This window comes from Simochromis diagramma, unplaced genomic scaffold, assembly GCF_900408965.1.
Source record: "Simochromis diagramma unplaced genomic scaffold, fSimDia1.1 OVJJ01000545.1, whole genome shotgun sequence".
Classification (NCBI taxonomy): domain Eukaryota; kingdom Metazoa; phylum Chordata; class Actinopteri; order Cichliformes; family Cichlidae; genus Simochromis; species Simochromis diagramma.
In genome coordinates, this window is record NW_024387371.1 from 5,107,900 (window position 1) to 5,128,969 (window position 21,070).

General features: G+C 40.1%; 1 protein-coding gene across 1 annotated transcript; it reads right to left on the reverse strand.

Moving 5' to 3' along the window:
* Positions 1–168: 168 nt before the first annotated feature.
* uhrf1bp1 (UHRF1 binding protein 1) lies at positions 169–20,612 on the reverse strand. The gene is made up of 21 exons (XM_040008165.1): positions 20,400–20,612; positions 17,634–17,796; positions 14,706–14,744; positions 14,362–14,453; positions 14,090–14,279; positions 12,457–12,597; positions 12,158–12,328; positions 11,755–11,935; positions 11,509–11,595; positions 8,533–8,703; positions 8,008–8,147; positions 7,046–7,187; positions 6,717–6,910; positions 5,396–6,591; positions 5,131–5,291; positions 4,908–5,047; positions 4,663–4,813; positions 3,186–3,451; positions 2,925–3,033; positions 2,661–2,752; positions 169–2,375 (listed from the first exon to the last, which is right to left on the reverse strand). Exons 1-21 carry the CDS (start codon positions 20,441–20,443, stop codon positions 2,259–2,261), a joined length of 3,987 nt encoding a protein of 1,328 aa, XP_039864099.1. The 5' UTR covers positions 20,444–20,612; the 3' UTR covers positions 169–2,258.
* Positions 20,613–21,070: the final 458 nt, after the last annotated feature.

Sequence of the window (21,070 nt, forward strand, 5' to 3'; positions counted from 1 at the left end):
AACAGAACATCACTTCAGCACATGCATCTAGAGAGAGAACACCACACTCTGGAGTGAATCTTACACCACTCTGTCCACTTCCTTTCTGCATGGCACACTGGGAAAAAGTTAGATTTACATAGAAACCCTGGCCTGCTCTGGAGTGCAAATAAACTCTGGTGTAACAGGTAATGAGCAGATTTAACTTAAAGCACCAGTTGTTGTTTTTTTTTTGTGGAACAAAAATGCTACTAAACATGGAAGCCTGACTGAGGAGAAAGAAACTGGGTAAACCTCAGAGCTACATGATGCATCCAGCACGGCACGTTCAATTCCGTACCAATATATCCGTCTACTACAGGCATGCAAAAGCAAACACCAACAGCTGAGAAATATCACATCTCTAAGTGATAATGAGGTTAAAAGGCAGTCTATGTTCTATTACATGTATAGATTGAGGGTATTTTGAAATACACAGGTAATTGATCACCCCGTGAACTAAAGAACTCCACATCAAAAAAGTGTAGTGTTACGGTTCTTTGTCATGTTTGTGGATAAACTCGAGTGTCTATTGCTTTGACATCTAACATTCCTCTTTAATAACATAAAATGTCGGTCACAGGCTGTAAATTTGCTAAAAAAATTAAAATGATAAATAACATTTTAAATGAAGTGTATGCTGACAAGTCAACACCACCAGAGGTCTCAGAAGGACCGTTATGAGTTTAAGTGAGTGGAAGATTTCTGTGACAGCTGTGCAACCATTAAACCCCTGCCAAAAGGCAAAATAACAAAACGCTAATTTAACATTAAGACACTTTTAGATAAAATGTAACTGACAGCTTCATGAAAAGTTTACCCAACCAGTCTTGGATAAACAAGTCAATCGCTTCAAATCCATGTAACAGATTTGTGGATAATGGGAAGGGACAGAAATTTAAACTTGCAACTGGCCTGAAAAGATCATATCTGCAGATTAGGATTAAATACAGTTAAATATGAGTGTTGTAGTAAATCTGACAAATATACATTACATTATCAGTACCATAGTTCTTATAAATGTCACCTTCTTTGATTGATATGGCTTGAATACAATGTAATAAGTCAAAGCTTAAAAACAAAACACAGGCAGTAAAACAACACACAAAATGAAGTCAAGTCTATGATGTCAAATCACTACACACAATACATGTGTACAGAAGTAATAACACTATCAGTCTGAGTTGTTTCCTGGTAAGCTACAAAACACAATTAAAGAGCACAGGTACTATACCATTGCTAGCTGGTATATTCTCAGATGTCTTTATGCCAGAGAACTGGACTGACAAATCCAATCAGGTCAATAAATTGAACCTTGTGTGCAACCTCTCTACCGTCAAGGGAAAGGCACATTGCCTTCATTGGACATTCAGCCACAGAGCACATCATTTCACAGTACCAAAGAAGCATAATCAACATTTTGCAACTAAAAAAAAATATATACATATAACACTGGGGAACGATTCAGCCTCTATGCGTAACCATGCCCCCCTGTTGATCAAATAACCAGGTGGAATTTGAAATGAATCAGGCTCGCCATGAAAGCAGTGGAGGTACGCTTTTTTCCCCCTGCTTTTAAAGTGCTTTTTTCCCTACTTGTCAAAACACATTTTCCACCAAGTGGGAAAAAAACCCCACAAGTTTACTTTACAATTAACAAAAGTAATCTTCGTTACTAAGTCTAGCTCTCTTACTGTCAGTATGTATATGTGCTACATGTAAATTAGCACTGTTCAGGCAGCATGCATTTGTGACGTATTGAGATGAACTAGCAGCTGTCTGGCAGTGTCAGTGCATGTGAAAAGAGGTTTTGGCATGTTTTATGTGTGTAATACTGTTGTAACGCAAACACTCACTAGAGAGAATTAAAGCTTAATAATATGTACCTTTGCATGCTGCATGACAAAACACTAAAACCACACAACAAGTTTACCGTCCACACTTATTTGGATGAGAAATAACCAGAAGAAGAAGATCTGTTTACAGCAGTGAGGATTATCTAGAGCATTAATGTACCTATGTTAGTTCACCAACTTCCCCATCCAGTAATTGTTATAAGTGGCTTTTTTTTTTTTGTAATTTCATAAATAAAACAAAGGAAGTAATCCAAACACTCATCTTGGATTCCTCTTCTTTTGAGACATGTCTGATGTCCAGACATGAGTGAGTCATGCTGGTTCCCGACATTCAGCCTGACCAATCCCAGCAGCGACAGATTCAGAAGTCAAGCACAATGAAGTTCAGAGGGTAAATTTGGGGTCATACTTCCTGACTTCCAGCAGGAGGCGCTCTTTCTCTCTGAGAGCCTGAGTAAGTGCAGCCTGTACCTCACAGAGCTGTGACTCCAGTGGTTGTATCTGCAACAACAGGATTAATGGATTAGTTAGCTACAGACCATGCGGGCTGATATGTGATTCTGAAAGCACTACCATTACATAACTCTGTGCATTTAAGACACATCGCTGTAAGTAAGAGGGCACTAGTTTTACACCTGTATTTAAAAATTAATAGTTAATCTAACTGAGCTGAGTTTTAAATATCTTGACCCCACTAAAAATAAATAAAAGTCAAAGATACACACACAAATTTGAGCCCCAGAAAGCAGTACATTACAGAGCAACACATCATTATATACACATTACCTCACTCTGCTGTTGAACAGCGAAAGAGTTGTTAGGGTTATCCCCACCAGTTTCTGGGAAATCTCCTAATGCTTTAGAGCCTCCACCTCCAGCTGCAGCCAGAAAGGAAAATAGTGATGATCAGTTTCTGTTCATCTTTCTTTCGAACTGTGACAGCTGATACTCTATAGCTGGGTCTTTGTGGTTTCAAGGTTCATGATCAAGAATCTAAAATTCATCATGGTGAACAAAATTCACGTTGAAAAGCGTGCTTTTCTTGCTCACCTCTGACTCTCATGATGCCATCATCACTACGCTCGAGAACCAGCTCATCTACAATGAATGTGGCTGGAACAGGTTGGGGGGCTGTGGGGTATATTCTGGGGCCATCATCCTTGAAACAAAAATTAATTAATGAATTAATTTTAAAAAAAGTTCTTTTGAAAGGTTAACGTTGAAAATATTTTAGTGGAGTTTTTGTGACTCAACAGATACCGACATCCAAAGCAAACACTTCACATGCCACGAGGACAGAAAGACACTTACCTTCATCGTGATGGTGACGTTGCTCATGTGCAACTGCATTGGCTGACCGTCAACGCTGAATTCGTCTTCAAGGAAAGGACCAATGTTAGTAACTGTTGAGGCTAACAACTCAGCCTGACAGTCTTGCACTCTCACATCCAGAAAGCCCAGTGATTCAGCCAGAGCAGAGCGCCGAGCTGCAGCTGGACCCATTTCCGCCCGCATGCACAATGCTGGAGAGGCACTGCTACCCTCCCTACTCTGCTTCTGGACTGGCAAAACTGGTGCTGCACAACAAAAGAAAAAAAAAGGTACATTTGTAAACCATTCTGAGAACGCACACAGAACTCAGGTTCCAGCATGCTCTCCCAACATTAACTAATCTAGTTCAATATTTTAGGCTGAGCTAATATGTGCATACAGTGCTGTGAAACCCTCCTTACTAACTTCTAGGTTTCTGGATATTTGTCATACACGTTTCAGAATAAATAACCTTTAATGTTAGAGAAAACCTGAGAAACTACAAAATGCAGTGGATTTCCTGTATTAAGTGAAAAAGTATCTAAATCCACCTGGCCCTATGAGAAAAATTTATTGTCTCCTTGTGCCACAAAACTGGTTGTGCCACCCTTGACAATGGGAAATGTAATCAAACATTTGCAATAACTCACAGTGAGTCTTTCACAGCCACAGTGGAATATTTATGAGCATGAATGGAGATTTAAGGTCATATCAAAGCACTAGGCCACTCCAAGACCGTTTTTGTTTTTTTTTAAATTCATGTTTCCATCAATTATGGCAAGTCGTCCAGATCCAGTCTGTAACATCAGTGCACAGAGTATTTTCTCAAAGGTTTTGGGCATCATCAAGATGTTTTTTGCTAAAGGTGAGACACGCCATTGTGTTTTTTTGTTGTTGTTGTTGTTGTTCAGTAGTGGCTTTGACCTTGGAAATCTTCCACAGATCCCATTTTGGGCCAGTTTTTTCTTATTGATCTTAAGCTGTTCTGGGTTCTTTTGTGACTTCCTGGATGAAAATTGAGTATTCTTGGAGTAATTTATAAATTTAAATTAAAAATGTAATTTTACTTTTTAAAAAATCAAATACAAAACAAAATTTTGTATTTACTTGGATTATCTTTGTTTAATATATTGTTTGATGTGGTTAATATTAAAAAAAAAAATCTGGAAGGGGACAAACACTTTTTCACAGCACTGTATACAGTCCCTGTATAAAGTATGTTTTTATGGGTTCATTATGAAGGATTGTTTATGAGACAAAAAGCTATGAAAGAAACAGAACCTATTCATTTTTGATTTTTCTTAAGCCCAATCGCACTAAGAATCAAACATAATTTTGTTTTTTTCTGAATATAATTATCAACCCACAAACAAGTAAACAGGAAAAGAAGCATGTCATGAGTAAACATTAAATGAGGCCATGGCATAGATGAACAGGGGACTAAAATTATTTTTCAGCATGACAGATAATCGCTTACTTTGAATGACACCAGCAAGCACGTCTGACTGTCTGACATTACCCATGTGTACAGGGGTAAGAGTTTGTGCTTCAACAGCCACAACTTGGTCTTCTCCCTTTACCTCAATGGTACAAGATGTTCCACTCAGGATCAGCAACAACACTGAGGACTGTACAACAGCACATCACAAGTTAAAATATGAACTAAATTAAATTCAAATTTAATCTACTTCTGAAATTTGTTATATGATCGCAATAACCCACCGTGTCCTGAGAGACATCCTCTGTACTTTGGGACAGGGAACTGCTAAGATCAGCTGATGAGCCTCCCTCTGTCCCTGGGGCTGGGCTGCCTCGACTGCCAACAGGTGTGCTGTTAGGGCGCATGGACTCCATTCCTGATTCTGGAACAAGAAACAAAGTTATGGTAGATGCCACTTGTGCATGTCAGAGAAATGTATGTAGAATCTTGGTAGTATTTAAACACCTGAGTCCAAGAGGACAACAAAAGTGTCACTGATATCGCTATCCACAGAAAGATTTTCATCAGGCAGGCTGCCATCCAAGATAGCACTGTCAAAGGAATGCTGGGAAGGAGACGGCTTCATGGATTGTTGACGAGACTCTTCTGAACGTTGAACCTGTTCCCTATGAACATACAGACACAATCTGTGATTAAGGGAAATCCAATGAAAAACATGAGGTGCACAGACATAAAAAACAGCATTAAGCAGGAGAGTACTAGCGCTTACTTTGCCTGTGGACTGAACAATTTGCTCATCCCCGAGCCACGACTCAACATGCTAAAGGCATCTTTTGTTATTGAAAATGCCCCTTTAGTCAGGTCCAGCGAGGCACTAATGGCATCTTTGGTCACATCCTTGGTGACATTAATGGCGCTTGACAGCTCTCCCTCAAGGCTGAAGGTAGACGGTTCTCTGGAGAGTACTACAGACTGTCCGGGTGAGAGGGGAGGAGAGGGAACAGGAGCCTCCGGACCCTCCTCCACAGCCTCACAAGCCTCCTCCACCCCTCCATCTTGTTCATCCTGGTCAAATCCAACTGTATTGATGGAGGAGATACCGTTTTCTAATCCACTGTCCTCAAGAACAACATCAGAGTGATGAGATGGGGAGATGTCAGAGTCACTTATGGGGCTGTCTGTTTCAGGAGTGTGGGGGACGACTTCTTCAGGCTCTGTGCAGGCTGGTGGTAAAAGCAGACCCAATTCCACTGAGTCCACCACAAGGGCAAGGCAAACTGTAGCCATTTTTGTCTTCTGGTCATGAGCCTGCTTAACATCTCGTATATCCCGGCCCAACTCTGCTCCCAAGCGAGCCATTGCATCTTTCATCCTGAGCAGTGCAACGTACTGATAGTGGTTGAGCCACATCTTCACTGGTGTGATTGTGTGGGCCAGGAAATGGACCGAAGCAAGTGTAGCCTCTTGCTGATGAGGCTCCTGCTCTGAAGAAAGCTGATGGGTTTTGCTGGGACTGGAGGAGGAAGACAATGAACCGCTTTTAAAGGCACATGGCTGACACATCCACACAGACATGGCAAAGGGCTCAACAAAAGGCTGAGTTTTGCCTTTGGGGAATCGCCGTGCTCCATCAAAGCCTAATGTAACATGGGACAGACTGAGAGACCACATGTCCTGGGATCGCAGCTGCTTTCTGTCCAGAGGCTGGGGCTCCATCTCTTGAGCATGTTGAAGGAAGATGGAAGGAATGGGGTGGAAGGCACTCAGGTCTCTGGGGTAAGGGCAAGGTGGTGTGGACTGGAAGAAGGTGCAGCTGGCAAACTTTTCACATGTAGTATTGAGGTCCACATTAGACCCATGAGGGCAGTGGCGGGTGTTGCTGAGAATGATCTGGGGTATAGTGACAGAAAGAGACTGAGGACGTTCTGGATGGTCCAGTATGGATGAATCCAAGGGTATTATCAGCTATAAAAATATAAATAAACAGAAAATTACTGGCTCAAAATTCTATACAAAATACAACGAAGATTGGTAACAAAAAAGACCAAAACCAGAAAATATTAGTACACTATAATCAGTTGAGTATTCACCTTAAGTTGAGCTGCATCCATGCGGATGTCTACATGTTCATCAGACTTGTTACTGTCTTGTAAATGGTAGAAGGCTTTGACCTGGTCCAGGGTGTGTAGGAGACCCCTGGTGAACAAATTAATCCATAACACACTAGCTGGGTCAACACAAAGCTGGAGGCTGTTTAACTGGGCATACAGGTTTGAGGTGGGCACTGCAAGAAGGAAAATATGGGAAGTCCAGACACATCCAGAATTAGACAGAAATTAAACCAGCATTATTGAATACAATACACATAAAATGAAGTAATCCTTCTGTGATATTAATGAAAAAAATAAAAAATAAATACCTGGTAGATTGGGATTGTCAGGAAAGTAGTATTCAGTAAACTGCAGATGAACTGCTGGTATGTTGTCTGGTAAATGCAGCGCTTTACGGTTACAGGATAACAAAGACTGGGTCTTTTTGTTTTGTCGGCCTCTTGTAGACACCTAAATGTTAAGAAAAAAAAAGTATTATTGGAAGTATTGATGGATTTATATTTTGACTAAACTGCCTTATTTGAAATATATTAAGAAGCAAAAGATCCTGAATTACTAGCCAGATGTAGAGGGAGGTTTAAGAAAACAGAACTAAACCACCTGAGTCTGAACATCAAATGATTTCCTGTCCCAAATTTAAACTAAACACCAAACATTTACACAGTTTCCCCTGGGTGTCTCTTGCTCTAAAAATGAGGAAGTACAAGTGCCTTGAACTAAAATAACCCTGGATATTTTCTTTCATGATGAAAAGTGTAGAATATCTGAAGTGAAAATGCAGAACAAGCATGACTGAGTATTTCAAAGTGGCAAGGGGTTTTCTCTGTTCCAAATGAGTGGCATTACAGCTGACAAAAGAAGTCACATGTATGTGATGGGATTTTTGTATTGGTGCTGAGGTATTCTACCCACATTTCATTAATCGTTTTGCCTATCACACTAACGATCATATTGATGCAGTAATAGTCATCATTGCAATTATATCACTATCTTATCTATTACCGCAGTTCAAGAAAGCAACCTGACGCCCTGAGCTGACGTACCAATATTTTAGATTGACCATGTCATGTGGCTGGTGTGAAAGAGACATTTGGTTCCTCTATAAGCCCTGCCAAGCACGTGACTCCAAGACTACAAACTGGCCAGAACCTTTTGCGGTTTGAACCAACTGCAAGGCCCGACTGCTTCTACTTAGGATTAGGGAATTAGTAAGAAGAGTAAGGCTTCTGTTAGAGCAAGTAAATCAAATGAGACAATGATAAAAACTTGCCTGGTGAATGTCAACATCATCCATCCTGATCACCACGCAGCTAGATCGCAGCCTCTTCAGTGATGATCCCGAAGCAGCTGAAGTCTTGCTGGCTGCCTGCTCTTTTTCAGACGAGTTTAACTTGGGACTTGGCTGTCCATCTGAAATATATGACTAAATGCTCAGTTGCAAGCTAAAATAGAGTTCTCCATAAGAATTTGTGACCTAAAATGTGTTATTTTTTTGGTGAATGGTCACCATAATATCTTTTAATAATAATTTATAGTAGGCCGTTGTGATGAAGGAGGTAAACAAGTAATTAATCTACCGGTGTGCATGAATAATGTTACGCAGTCATATATATATCTATTAAAAGCTATTAAGTGAACCTTGACATGAAGTTGTTTTATAAGATGACTGTTGCTAATATCATCAGCACTGACTTTTCACTCCATCTATAAAGTTTTTATCTTTATTTAGGGCTCAATCTAAACTAAAGTTAAAGAACTTTACCAAGATAAGCAGTACCTCAAGTATTACTCATACCTTGTGCTGTTTTTGCAGGGGAATCCTTGGCTGACTGGGGAATTTCAGTATGTGGTCCAGGGATCCCTGAAGCTTCAACTCTTCTCTGATACTCTTGCAGTAGTTTCCCGGCCCACTGCGCGTGGGCCTCCATGGCTCCACTGTGACGTTCCCAGTGTCGACACCCATCAGCTGTGCAAGAATAGCAACAAGAGGCAGTTGTGATTCAGCAGTCACGCTACAGTTAAACTAGTTTTAGAGATTAAAATTTGTTGTACTATGTAAATAGCTACACAAAACAATGATGCATATCAGAAAAAAATATAGATCAACAACAACAAAAAAGACAAGGTCATTATTTTCAATAGTAGAGCGTAGAAAACAATACAGCATGCCATAAAGGTTGTTTTTTTTTTAAACAAACAAACAAACAAACAAACAAGCAAAGAAAACCCAGAGAAACCATTAAAGCTGAAATCTAAGAATCTAAAATAAGTAACGTATTTATATACATTTTAACCTTTATTGTACGTTTTCATGATATTATTTATACTACATAAAGATTTCAATGATATATTTTGCATGTAAACTGTTCCTGCTCTGTGAGGCTGTAAAGTGATGAAATGGTAACGTCAGAAATGACACAACGTGAATACAAACATCATGATGTTAAACAGGTATAATGGCCATCACCCTGGTGTATCAGCATTCCAACAGTGATAAAAAAAAACCCTAGACATATGATACGTTCAGCAGTAGCTGGTGGGAATGTCACATGTTTTATACTGTAAGTACATAATGACAAAAGAATGTATTAGACAAATAAGATACAATCAATGTATTTTATTTATTTATTTTTAGTTTGATCTTCTGGTTGCATTACATGGCAAGTCAGAAGACTCTCAATCAAAATCAAAGAGGTCCAAGGCTCTTATTTTTTATATAAAATTTAAAATGCCTTTATTTTCATGGCATGGCCATGTTTAACCTATAAAAACTCTGCTGTGTTTCTGCATACAAGCCTTCATCGAGGCGTTAAACATTCAAGAACACACTGGATCTTTTCTAGAAGTCAAGTACTAAATGACTTGACTTCAATAACAGTAGTCCAGCTACATTACAAACCTTTGGGATTGACCACATGACAGATAAAAGACTTCTAAACAAAGGGAAGGTTTTTGGATTTTTTGATTATAGGCCACCAAATACCCCAACTTAAACGAGGATTTAATTTTACTGCTTTTTAATAAACTTTGTTTGTCTTCATCATCATCATCATCATCATCATCATCGTTTATTTGTATAGCACTTTAAGAACACACCAGGCAGACCAAAGTGCTGAACAACACAGATCAAAACAACTACCAAATTAAAAATACCATAAAATCATTACATACAATAAAATAAATAAGAAGGTGTCAGTTTCCTACAGAGTTAAAAGCCAGGGAATAAAAATAGGTTTTCAATCTGGACTTAAAGACCTGCACTGATGACGCTTGTCTAATTTGGAGGGGAAGGTTATTCCAGAGCATCGGAGCCGCAATTGAAAAGGCACGGTCTCCTCTGCATTTCAGCCGCGACTTAGGGACCGACAGCAGCAGCTGCTCAGCTGAACGGAGCGAGCGAGGAGGAACATGTGGCTTCAGCAAATCAGATAAAATGATGTCTTATAAGATGCATTCATTTTGGCTGTGGTTGGTGCTGCTGTGCCAGTGTTTCTTTGTGACAGCTGGAGTGACACAACATAAAACTCCAGTCAAAGATATTTGTTATCACGGCAGTGGTTACAACACCGAGCTGTGAAACCCAGTTTTGAGTGCTGCCTTCTTTAGTAAGAGATGCTATCAAGTGATGATGATGATAAAAACTTAGCAGCAGACTAGAACCAAGGACATAAACATTTATATATTTTCTGCATCACCAAGCTTGTAAGTGCCAAGCTAACACTGGTGTAATTTTACAGCTGGGCTTCATTCTATGTTTTTTGTAGCCCAAAACTCATTATGGTTCATTCTGTCACTGCACTTTCTTGCAGTGATAATCAAACAGCTTTGGAGAGTACACACAACCAAAGCCACAAATGTAAAACTAATTGTGGTTCCAGTGGAAAAGTCATTATAAGACCTTCTAACCTATGCTGAAATAAATGTCCTGCATTTGTATAGTGCTTTTCTAGTCCTTAAGGACCCCAAAGCGCTTCACACTACATTCAGTCATTCACCCATTCACACAAACATTCACACACTGGCGATGGCAAGCTACATTGTAGCCACAGCTGCCCTGGGGCGCACTGACAGAGGCGAGGCTGCCGGACACTGGTGCCACCGGGCCCTCTGACCACCACCAGTAGGCAAACAATAATACTGCTCAGTGTACTTTCAGTATATATTAAACTGGTGGGCTGAATTATCGTCAGCCAGAGCTACAGAGTTAGTGGGGCTAAAAAGTGTGAAGGAAATTTGAAATTTATGCATTTATGACTTAAACAACTTTTTAAGAGACTGCAATTTTTCCATAATGTATCAGTTTAAATGAATCCTAACACAAAAGAGATGTTTACTTGATTTAAATCTACAACTCAAAAAGTAAAGGAGTCGATACTTTTCAAAGTCAGTGTTCACACGCTGTACAGTATAAATACACACTATGTGCACACATTTGCTCATCTTTCATAATCATGCATTGTGTTAATGTTGATATCTTCTTATATTTACTTCAAACAGGTATAATTCTTAATGACACAGATTTTTTTTAAGATCCTTTTTTAAGAGGTTTATTTACTTTAATGAGCTCCAAGGGTGACTGCTGTTCTACATTCAACATTTCAGTAATTCCACAGAGGAACAGCACTGAGAACAGTCTCCCATGCCATTAGTCTGCTTGAACAGTAATCCTCCTAAGAGCTAGTCCCGAATGAATGCTGTGGCTTTAGTGGGAGGAGCACAGAGCCTCAGGGTAAACTGCAGCTAAATGAGTCAAAGAATCAGTCACACTCACCAGGTCTGTGGACGGGATAGTAGTCAAAACCTAGCTTCCTGAAGGTCAGCTGCATGGCACCCTGCAAGCCTGGTGGGGGAGGCTCATCTATGTAATATCACATGACAAGAGTTTTAAAACCAGCCTGACAGCAATTACTCTTCAAATGCTGAATAATTTCATATATTTAAGTGATTACCATGTGCAGACAACACAGAAAAACTTAGTTACAAGACAGCAGCACATGGTAAGACACTTCCTTCTAACCTTCATCCATTGAAGAACTGTCATTGCATATGTGTAAGTCCAAGCGTGAGATGAAGGTGTGGTAAGAAGACTCTTTGACATCAAAGAGATCAAAGTATTGGCTGATGTTGCTGGGGGTGCCTGTGGGAGCCGGTTGGGGTTCTGTCCACAGACTCTGGAGGCTGGGAGATGGTGGGGCAGTCTAAACCACAGAAGAGGCAACACATTTAAAATGACCAAGATGATGATTTAACAAAACTGGGAAAAAATGTCTTACAAAAGTAAGTTTTATCAAATATCAGTGAATGTTTCTTTTCTGTTGTTGTTGTAACATAACTTGCTGAATTACTATATCCACAGATTTAAAAATTGGAATTCTTTTTTAATGATTTACACTATACGCAGAAAAAAAGTAAGGAAAGACCTGCAAGGATTCGGCAGCCATGCTTTTCCTCTGCTGTGCAGATTTCTCCATTGCTTCACTGAGAGATTTGGCATAATGGATGATGGCTTTGAGCTGAGTGTCTGTCAGCACCCACAACAGGTCGTCCAGGATGAAAAGCAGCTTTGACGCCAGCACATTACAGTCCTTTATCTGGGCAGAACAATGACGACATAAGGACATTTTATTTTATTTTATTTTTTTTATTGATGGTTTAATGTTTCTGATCTGAAACCAGTTCTCTGTGAGAAAAGCAGATGAAGGCTCAACTACAATCTTACCCTGCGTTTAAGAGCAATGCGAATGCGCCCCTGGTTGGTGATGAGCCTTAAAGGGGTGCTACTTAGGTCTTGGTCATCGCTCTCAATGGCATCTGCCTCAATACGTAGAGTTTGCCAGTTAATTTCTTTGAATGTCAGCACCTGAATGGGAAAATATACATATAAAAAAAATACAAAAAAATATAGCCAGAGTCCGCCCTATTCTCTCTCGGGCCAACACGGAGATGCTGATGCATGCTTTTATTACCAGTCGCATTGATTACTGTAATGCCCTGCTCTCTGGTCTTCCTAAGAAGAATATTTCAACTTTACAACTCTTGCAAAACTCGGCAGCTCGCGTGCTGATGAAGACCAGAGGGCGGGCCCACATTACACCGGTTTTAGAATCGCTGCACTGGCTCCCCGTGTGTTTCAGGATCGATTTTAAAGTTCTTTTATTGGTTTTTAAATGTCTTAATGGTCTTGGGCCTTCTTATCTCTCAGATCTGCTTTTACCATACGAACCCTCGCGGACCCTGAGGTCCTCTGGTACTGGCCTTTTGATCGTCCCTAAAGTCAGGACACATACTCACGGAGAGGCAGCTTTTCAGTGGTATGGTCCTCGTCTGTGGAACAGCCTGCCGGAGGAGCTCAGGGCCGCAGAGAATGTACATGTTTTTAAGAACAGGCTCAAGACCCACCTTTTTAATTTAGCTTTTACTTAGCGTTTATTTATTTTTTATGCTTATTTATTCTATCTGTTATTCTATTATTAATTTAGGATTTACCTAATATTTCTTGATTTTATTCTTATTCATTTTTAATCTTCTTACTCTATTTATATTTATATTGTATCCTGTTCTTATTTATTTTATCATTTTACCCTGTATATATCGTATTGCGTCATATCTCCAGTGTTTCCTCGGAGGGCGCTCTCTGCACCGGGGCTGTTATTGACCGTGGCTGCTGGGTCTCTGGGGTCCTCTCAGCCTGGTTGGGGGGCTCCTTGGCCTCCCTCCTGCTGTGTGCCCAGCCCGGAGGCTGCGGTCTGTGACCGGCTCCCGGTGCAGACGGCTCTCTGTTATAATGTTTCCTCACTTGGCTCATGCGAGCCCAGCCCAATTTTTACTCTTTAAGTGTGCGCGTGTGTGTATGTGTGTGTGGGTGGGGGTGGGGGGATATATGTGTATTGAGAGTGTGGGGAGTGCGTTGGAGGGTGGGGTGGGCTGCTTTTAACTATGTAAAGCACTTTGTGCTACATTTTTTCTGTATGAAAAGTGCTTTATAAATAAAGATTGATTGATTGATTGATAAACCCATCAAACTATAACCAAATAAAATAAACAATGCGAGACTTGTTGTGATGGTTATTTTGAATGATTGTTACCAAAGAGAAAAGGGAACAGACATTTGCTTTTAACTGGATTACAAACTCTCATTCTAAAAGGCTGTTTATCCCAAAATAGTCTCCAGCTACCAAAGACCAGACCATGTGACTTGATTACACACCACAGAAGTCATTTACAGCAGGCTTAATGAGCAAACATGATTTCTGTGGTGGATCATTATTTTCAGTAATACATTACACGACTAAAATGGATCGTGCTGAAGCTGTGTCGGGAGGAAAATGAAAGTGTTTGTGTGTATAAAGTACCTCTCCTCTCTTTGGATCAGTGATCCGGGTGTAGCGAAGATCACTACGTTGCCATTTGGGGTTCAGGCTGTTGCCTTGTAGCTGCCAGAGCTCAAAGGACGCGTGGAAGGCCTTAGCCTGGACCTTGATGGTAATTGAGTTGATCCTAACAGACATGCCCTCTACTACTTTTTCAGCAAAGCCATACTCGCTGTAAATACACACGACATGGGATGCAGTACAGTATTACAAAACAAAAATGTTTCTTTAGCACAGAATTTGTGAAAGCTTACCTCTGGCCTGCTGTTATAGCTATGGGAGAGGGGCCATTGGGTGGTCGAGGTTCTTCACATGTCCTCATCTCTACCTCGACCTTGTCTAAGAACTAAACATAAGAGGAGACACAAACAGTCAGAATACAATTCAGCAAGCAAATTAGAGATGCAGCCAAAATTGAGCATATAAATATAATAATCTTTATATGCTTATCAGTCAAATAAACAGTACAATAGCAAAACAGGATATTGCTAGTGTCTTCCTAGAGTAAGGTTATTTTGGATTAAAGATGAGAAGGAAGCTAAATGTTGCAGAAATGTGCATGAGCTCTGAATAAGGACCAAAATAACACAATTCTTACCAGGCAGATGGGGCTTGTTTTCAACTTTGTCCATTGTATCTGAAAAGACAGGACAGCAGGGTCAACAGTGTCAGTCACAAGCACTTGCCGCAGCATTCTGTGTTTTTGTCATTCGCAAGCACATAGTGAGAAGCAAGCTCACACATTATGACACAGCAGCTGTGACCAAAACTGACACGCTGTAATATTTCTGCACAACAAATTAACTGGGAAACAGTAATACTAGAAATAGTTCTAAGCATCATCTCTGTCTAGCATGGTAACTGAAGTGCTACATGTCACAGGCAACAGATAGCAGACAAGCATATGGTGTGTTAGGCTGCTGCTGACATTTGGTAAGTAGCACTCAAAATAAAGAAGGCCAATATTTATAGGAATGTCAATAGATGTGGTCATATACTGACATACTGAACAAAGCAACATGCTGACCTGTTAGTGATCCTAACAGTGACCCTACAGAAGAACTGAGGAAATCACCACACGCAACAAGGTCCATCCTTTGGGGACCATGAATGTCTGTACAAAAATGTATGGCATCTAACAAATGCAGTTAGTAACTTAGGTGACTAACAGATCAATCATCTGTTATTCCAGAGAGTCATACCAAAAGCAAAGCTGATTAAAATGGTGCAGACTCAATGGTGCAGACATTCTTCATATTTGTGTGGGCTGCAAGGTTGGGTCTGGTGCATTTTTGAAAACAGTAAGACAATTTGATAAAACTAAATAAGTAAATGTCAGCAAATAGCTGAGGAAAAGAGATGTTATCACCCAGAGTCAGCTGGGTCAGCTCATTGTAAATATTTATTTGCAAAGGCATTCATTAAGTAATTTTTTAAAATATGTGTTAAGATATTTCAGATAAGATAAGATTTTTCAAGAGAAACTGCCATTCCACTTGAAAGTTGTTTGGATTTTTTGGAAATACAAATCAGACATCCTGAGAGCTACAGTGGGGCAAAAAAGTATTTAGTCAGACACCGATTGTGCAAGTTCCCCCACCTAAAATGATGACAGAGGTCAGTAGATTTGCACACAGAGGTACACTTCAATGTGAGAGACAGAATGTGAAAGAAAAATCCATGAATTCACATGGTAGGATTTGTAAAGAATTTATTCGTAATCAGGGTGGAAAATAAGTATTTGGTCAATAACAAAATAAAACTCAATACTTTGTAACATAACCTTTGTTGGCAAAACAGAGGTCAAACGTTTACTATAGGTCTTTACCAGGTTTGCACACACAGTAGCTGGTATTTTGGCCCATTCCTCCATGCAGATCTTCTCGAGAGCAGTGATGTTTTGGGGCTGTCGCCGAGCAACACGGACTTTCAACTCCCGCCACAGATTTTCTATGGGGTTGAGGTCTGGAGACTGGCTAGGCCACTCCAGGACTTTCAAATGCTTCTTACGGAGCCACTCCTTTGTTGCCCGGGCGGTGTGTTTTGGATCATTGTCATGTTGGAAGACCCAGCCTCGTTTCATCTTCAAAGTTCTCACTGATGGAAGGAGGTTTTGGCTCAAAATCTCACGATACATGGCCCCATTCATTCTGTCCTTAACATGGATCAGTCGTCCTGTCCCCTTGGCAGAAAAACAGCCCCATAGCATGATGTTCCCACCCCCATGCTACACAGTAGGTATGGTGTTCTTGGGATGCAACTCAGTATTCTTCTTCCTCCAAACACGACGAGTTGAGTTTATACCAAAAAGTTCTACTTTGGTTTCATCTGACCACATGACATTCTCCCAATCCTCTGCTGTATCATCCATGTGCTCTCTGGCAAACTTCAGACGGGCCTGGACATGCACTGGCTTCAGCAGCGGAACACGTCTGGCACTGTGGGATTTGATTCCCTGCTGTTGTAGTGTGTTACTGATGGTGACCTTTGTTACTTTGGTCCCAGCTCTCTGCAGGTCATTCACCAGGTCCCCCCGTGTGGTTCTGGGATCTTTGCTCACCGTTCTCATGATCATTTTGACCCCACGGGATGAGATCTTGCGTGGAGCCCCAGATCGTGGGAGATTATCAGTGGTCTTGTATGTCTTCCATTTTCTGATGATTGCTCCCACAGTTGATTTTTTCATACCAAGCTGCTTGCCTATTGTAGATTCACTCTTCCCAGTCTGGTGCAGGTCTACAATACTTTTCCTGGTGTCCTTCGAAAGCTCTTTGGTCTTGGCCATGGCGGAGTTTGGAGTCTGACTGTTTGAGGCTGTGGACAGGTGTCTTTTATACAGATGATGAGTTCAAACAGGTGCCATTCATACAGGTAACGATGGGGGACAGAAAGCGTCTTACAGAAGACGTTACAGGTCTGTGAGAGCCAGAGATTTTCCATGTTTGAGGTGACCAAATACTTATTTTCCACCCTGATTACAAATAAATTCTTTAAAAATCCTACCATGTGAATTCATGGATTTTTTTTCACATTCTGTCTCTCACAGTTGAAGTGACCTCTGGTGCAAATTACTGACCTCTGTCATCATTTTAAGTGGGGGAACTTGCACAATCGGTGGCTGACTAAATACTTTTTTGCCCCACTGTAAATATACACTAGCTACTGTATCTCAGGATCACTCTAGCCTGCAGGCTTTGGTGTCCCTGTGAATCATGGCTTGCCTGTCTATTATCAACAAACAGTAATGGTTTGAAGGATAACAACATTCACAGCAGTGCCTCTAGTCGTGCTCATCTTTGTGGTTCTGCCACTGCTCATTTCCTCTAAGATTCAGTGGACTATGAATGCTAAAATCTATTTCTGTGACACTAATAAACACCATATACTTTTGTTGAATTAAAAAAAAAGAACTATGAGACAAACACATGATGTACGTATCCGATGTGTGACAGGTTTGTTCTACTATAGTCTTCTTTGAAAAGCACATCAACTGTTAGACCATTTACAGGGATCAATATTAACATACCCTGATGGCAGCCTTGTTGCAGTAGACCCGGGTTACAGCCAGCCATGTAGGCAGGTCAAGCATGTTCTGCAGAACCTCTTCATCAAGCTCGAGGTTGGACAACTGCCCCTCCCCCTTTAGAGTACTCAGATTGATTTTGTCCGGGGACAGATTCTTCGTAAACCTAAACAAACCAGTTCAAATATAATGTTTCAGAGTGAATACATACAGAATAAAACTGGAAAAAGTTTAAATAGGATACATCTAGGAAACACCAGCATATGCCACTGATGATCTGTGAGACAGAAATACCTCAAATTGAATAATGCAAATATGGAGGCAAGATGCTTTTGAAGTAGTGCAACTGGATGACTCATCCTGAGAGGCACCAGCATTCTTAATAAAGTCCTCCAGCTGCACTCCCATCTAGAGCACCCTCTTCAAAGGGTCTAAGGTAGCAAGCTCCAAAAGCCAGGAATAAAAATTCAACCAACTCAGGGTAAATGTAGCAGAAATAGCAGAAAACTGGAATATTGATTTGTTTTTGGTTTTTTTCCACCTACATTACATGGCTGAAACACCACTCTGAAAAATGTGTGTGACATTTCAATAATCAGCTGTGAGACATTGCTTAAAATGAGGACTAAGTGTCATTTGATTAGAGCTACAGATTGTAGCTCACAGTTCAGGATGTTCTTTAAACTATAAAACTTAGCATCATCTGATAACATGCTTTTCCTGATAAACGTGAGAAGCCAGTGAGCTCCAGCTTCTTTTTTTATATGAAGCAACAAAATAATGGCTCATTATCTATTGCAGAAAAAACCCGCTCTGCTGCTTTTCACATTAACCCCAACAGACATCAGTGAGTCAAGCCTGGGGCGTAGACCTACTTCATATGGCTGAAAATACAATACAACTTTGAAATGACAGTCCAAAGTTCTCCAGGGTTGTTCATACTTATCCAAAAGCCCAACTGCTTAGCTGTACAGTTACAGAATACTAAATTGGTTAAACAATAAACAATGTAGTTCACAGTTAACTAAATGGTTAACTTCAATCTGGCTGAGGAAGTCAAGTTTAATCAATTATATGCTTGTTATGCATGTTTAACTTCTTGTCATTACCTTGAATGCAAAGTAAGCAGAATATGATTTGACCATTTATGAAATGACCACGATGTTACAGGATAAGTGCTTTACTGAGTCAGATACTCACAAGGAAAAATTAAAAATCTTAGTGAACTACAGAAAAAAACATTGAAAATGCTTTAAAACATGGGTTTTCAAAGTGTTGACAACTGTTAGTTAAGAGCTGCACAAAACAAACACATTTAGCAAATAGTGGTTTGTGTTAGTAATTGCCTTTTCCCATTTATGGCTTTTTAATTATTAGTTAAGTGGCTTTTACACTTCTTGACACCAGCTGTATTTGTTAATATTCAGATGGTTTAGTCTGCTTTGATGGCTACAACAAAATAGTCTGAAACTGATGACTATGGATGAAATGTACAGAAGTGCCTTATTTTCGTGATTGCAGGGAGCATATAACGTTCCCATGGGCCACCACTGTCCAGCAGACTGCACTTTGAGGTTTTAAGTGATTTATATCAACAGCAGGATGAAAAGATGAAATTGAAGAGATGATTGGATCATTTGCTATCATAGAACAAGCTATGGCAAGCTGAGAATGTGCTTGCATGTCAACCTTTGATGTCCACTCTGTCCTTTCTTCTGCAAATTTTGCTTTAATTATTTAGTGACAGAGACAACAACGAGGAGAATAGCTGTTAGTCAAATGCAAAGCCTCTAACTGAGCAGACATCCACTGTCCAGGCTCATCAACTTTACTCTTTATCCCATTTAGCTTTTGAGACCTTTTATACACATTTCTTCATTGCTCTCCCACCCAAATTCATTTCTTAACAACTGTAAGCAGTTGTTAAGCAATAGCTGAGAACACATTCTCCAACACCACCACCTAAAAAAAGTTGACTGTGCATCACAAAATCGGAGGCTGTCTCCTGAGGAAGTATAATCAGGTCAGATGTAAAGAATACATTGTTATTAAGTCTGAAAATAAGGTGACGTCTGAGACAGGGATATTCCTGACAACTCTAATAGCAAACATGGACTGATAACAACAATTCATTCATTTATTACGGCTTAGGACAGACATGCTTTTTATCATCCTGACAAATATGTCTGCAGGACAAAGATAGATAAAATGACGTGTACTTCCACCATAACATTGCCGATTTAGAGCTTTGCTTTCCCTTTCCCATGCCTTTTATGCCGTGAAGATGAGATTTATTCATGCACTGACAATAAACCCATTCAATATGAATTTTTTTCTTTTAAATAACTGTCAAAAACTCATTCCTGACCCCTGTATGAATAAAATACAGACATTCATTAACTGTAGATCGAGTGAATTTTGTCAAATCTGTGTTACCATTATATTTTCACCCCAGTGAACGCTATAGCATGGACATAACCGTTTAAAAAGCAAGGCAGTATGTAGTCTATAACCCTGTAAATAACATACACATGATTGGGAAAGTAGATTGGCACCCTGTGTCGTTCACTGCCTCTTTACACTTTCTAACCGTTATTTGCAAGTCGCTGCTTCAATGTGGAGCACTAAACCAACGTGGACATCAAATTACTCTGACTACATGCAGATGACAAATCGCAGCCAACTAACCTTTGCTGTGGTTGTGAGCAGTAACGTTGCAACAATACAGCTGGGCTAACTGGCTAACACTAACCCGAACCTGACACTTACCTTGACAAATGTTTCAGGATTTGCTTTTTAATAATCCCAGCCATTTCTGCGAGCGTTAGTGTCGAAAGGTGTCGGCAGTTTTCCTACATATATAAACATATGTTAGCTCGCAGGCACCTCTATATTGTACACAGCACTAGCTGTGTGCATCTTCTTAGCCGCTGCTGGCACAGCACGGCACAGCACAGGCTAGCCGCTAAACACCGCACAGAAGCTAACCTCCTTTTCTCTCACACGCACGCGCACTAAAAACAACTTTAACGAGAAATCGCAACCTGCGCCAATGACACAATGCTGCCCTCTGCTGGATATTCAAGGGAAGTGGGAAGACAAGTGGCTTTGAACTGAGGCTGAGCGATCCCACAAAATATTGAATTAAACTAGAAATAAATATCACAGTGAGCGACTGGTATTGCTTTGACGTTATGTGTTACTTGTTAACACACAAGCTTACATTTTATATGTATTCATATATATTTAAAACCTTTAAACACAGACTTTGAAGTTTAAAAAAACATTTAAAAATATAGCATTATAGTAACTGCATATATATTTTAAAACAAAACTTCAACTAGGCAGAATGTTAATACTGAAGGATATGACCTCGTACAACTATTACAGTGGATATTGCATTTTTATCTTGTACCTAAACAATGGCTCTCTTATCTTTC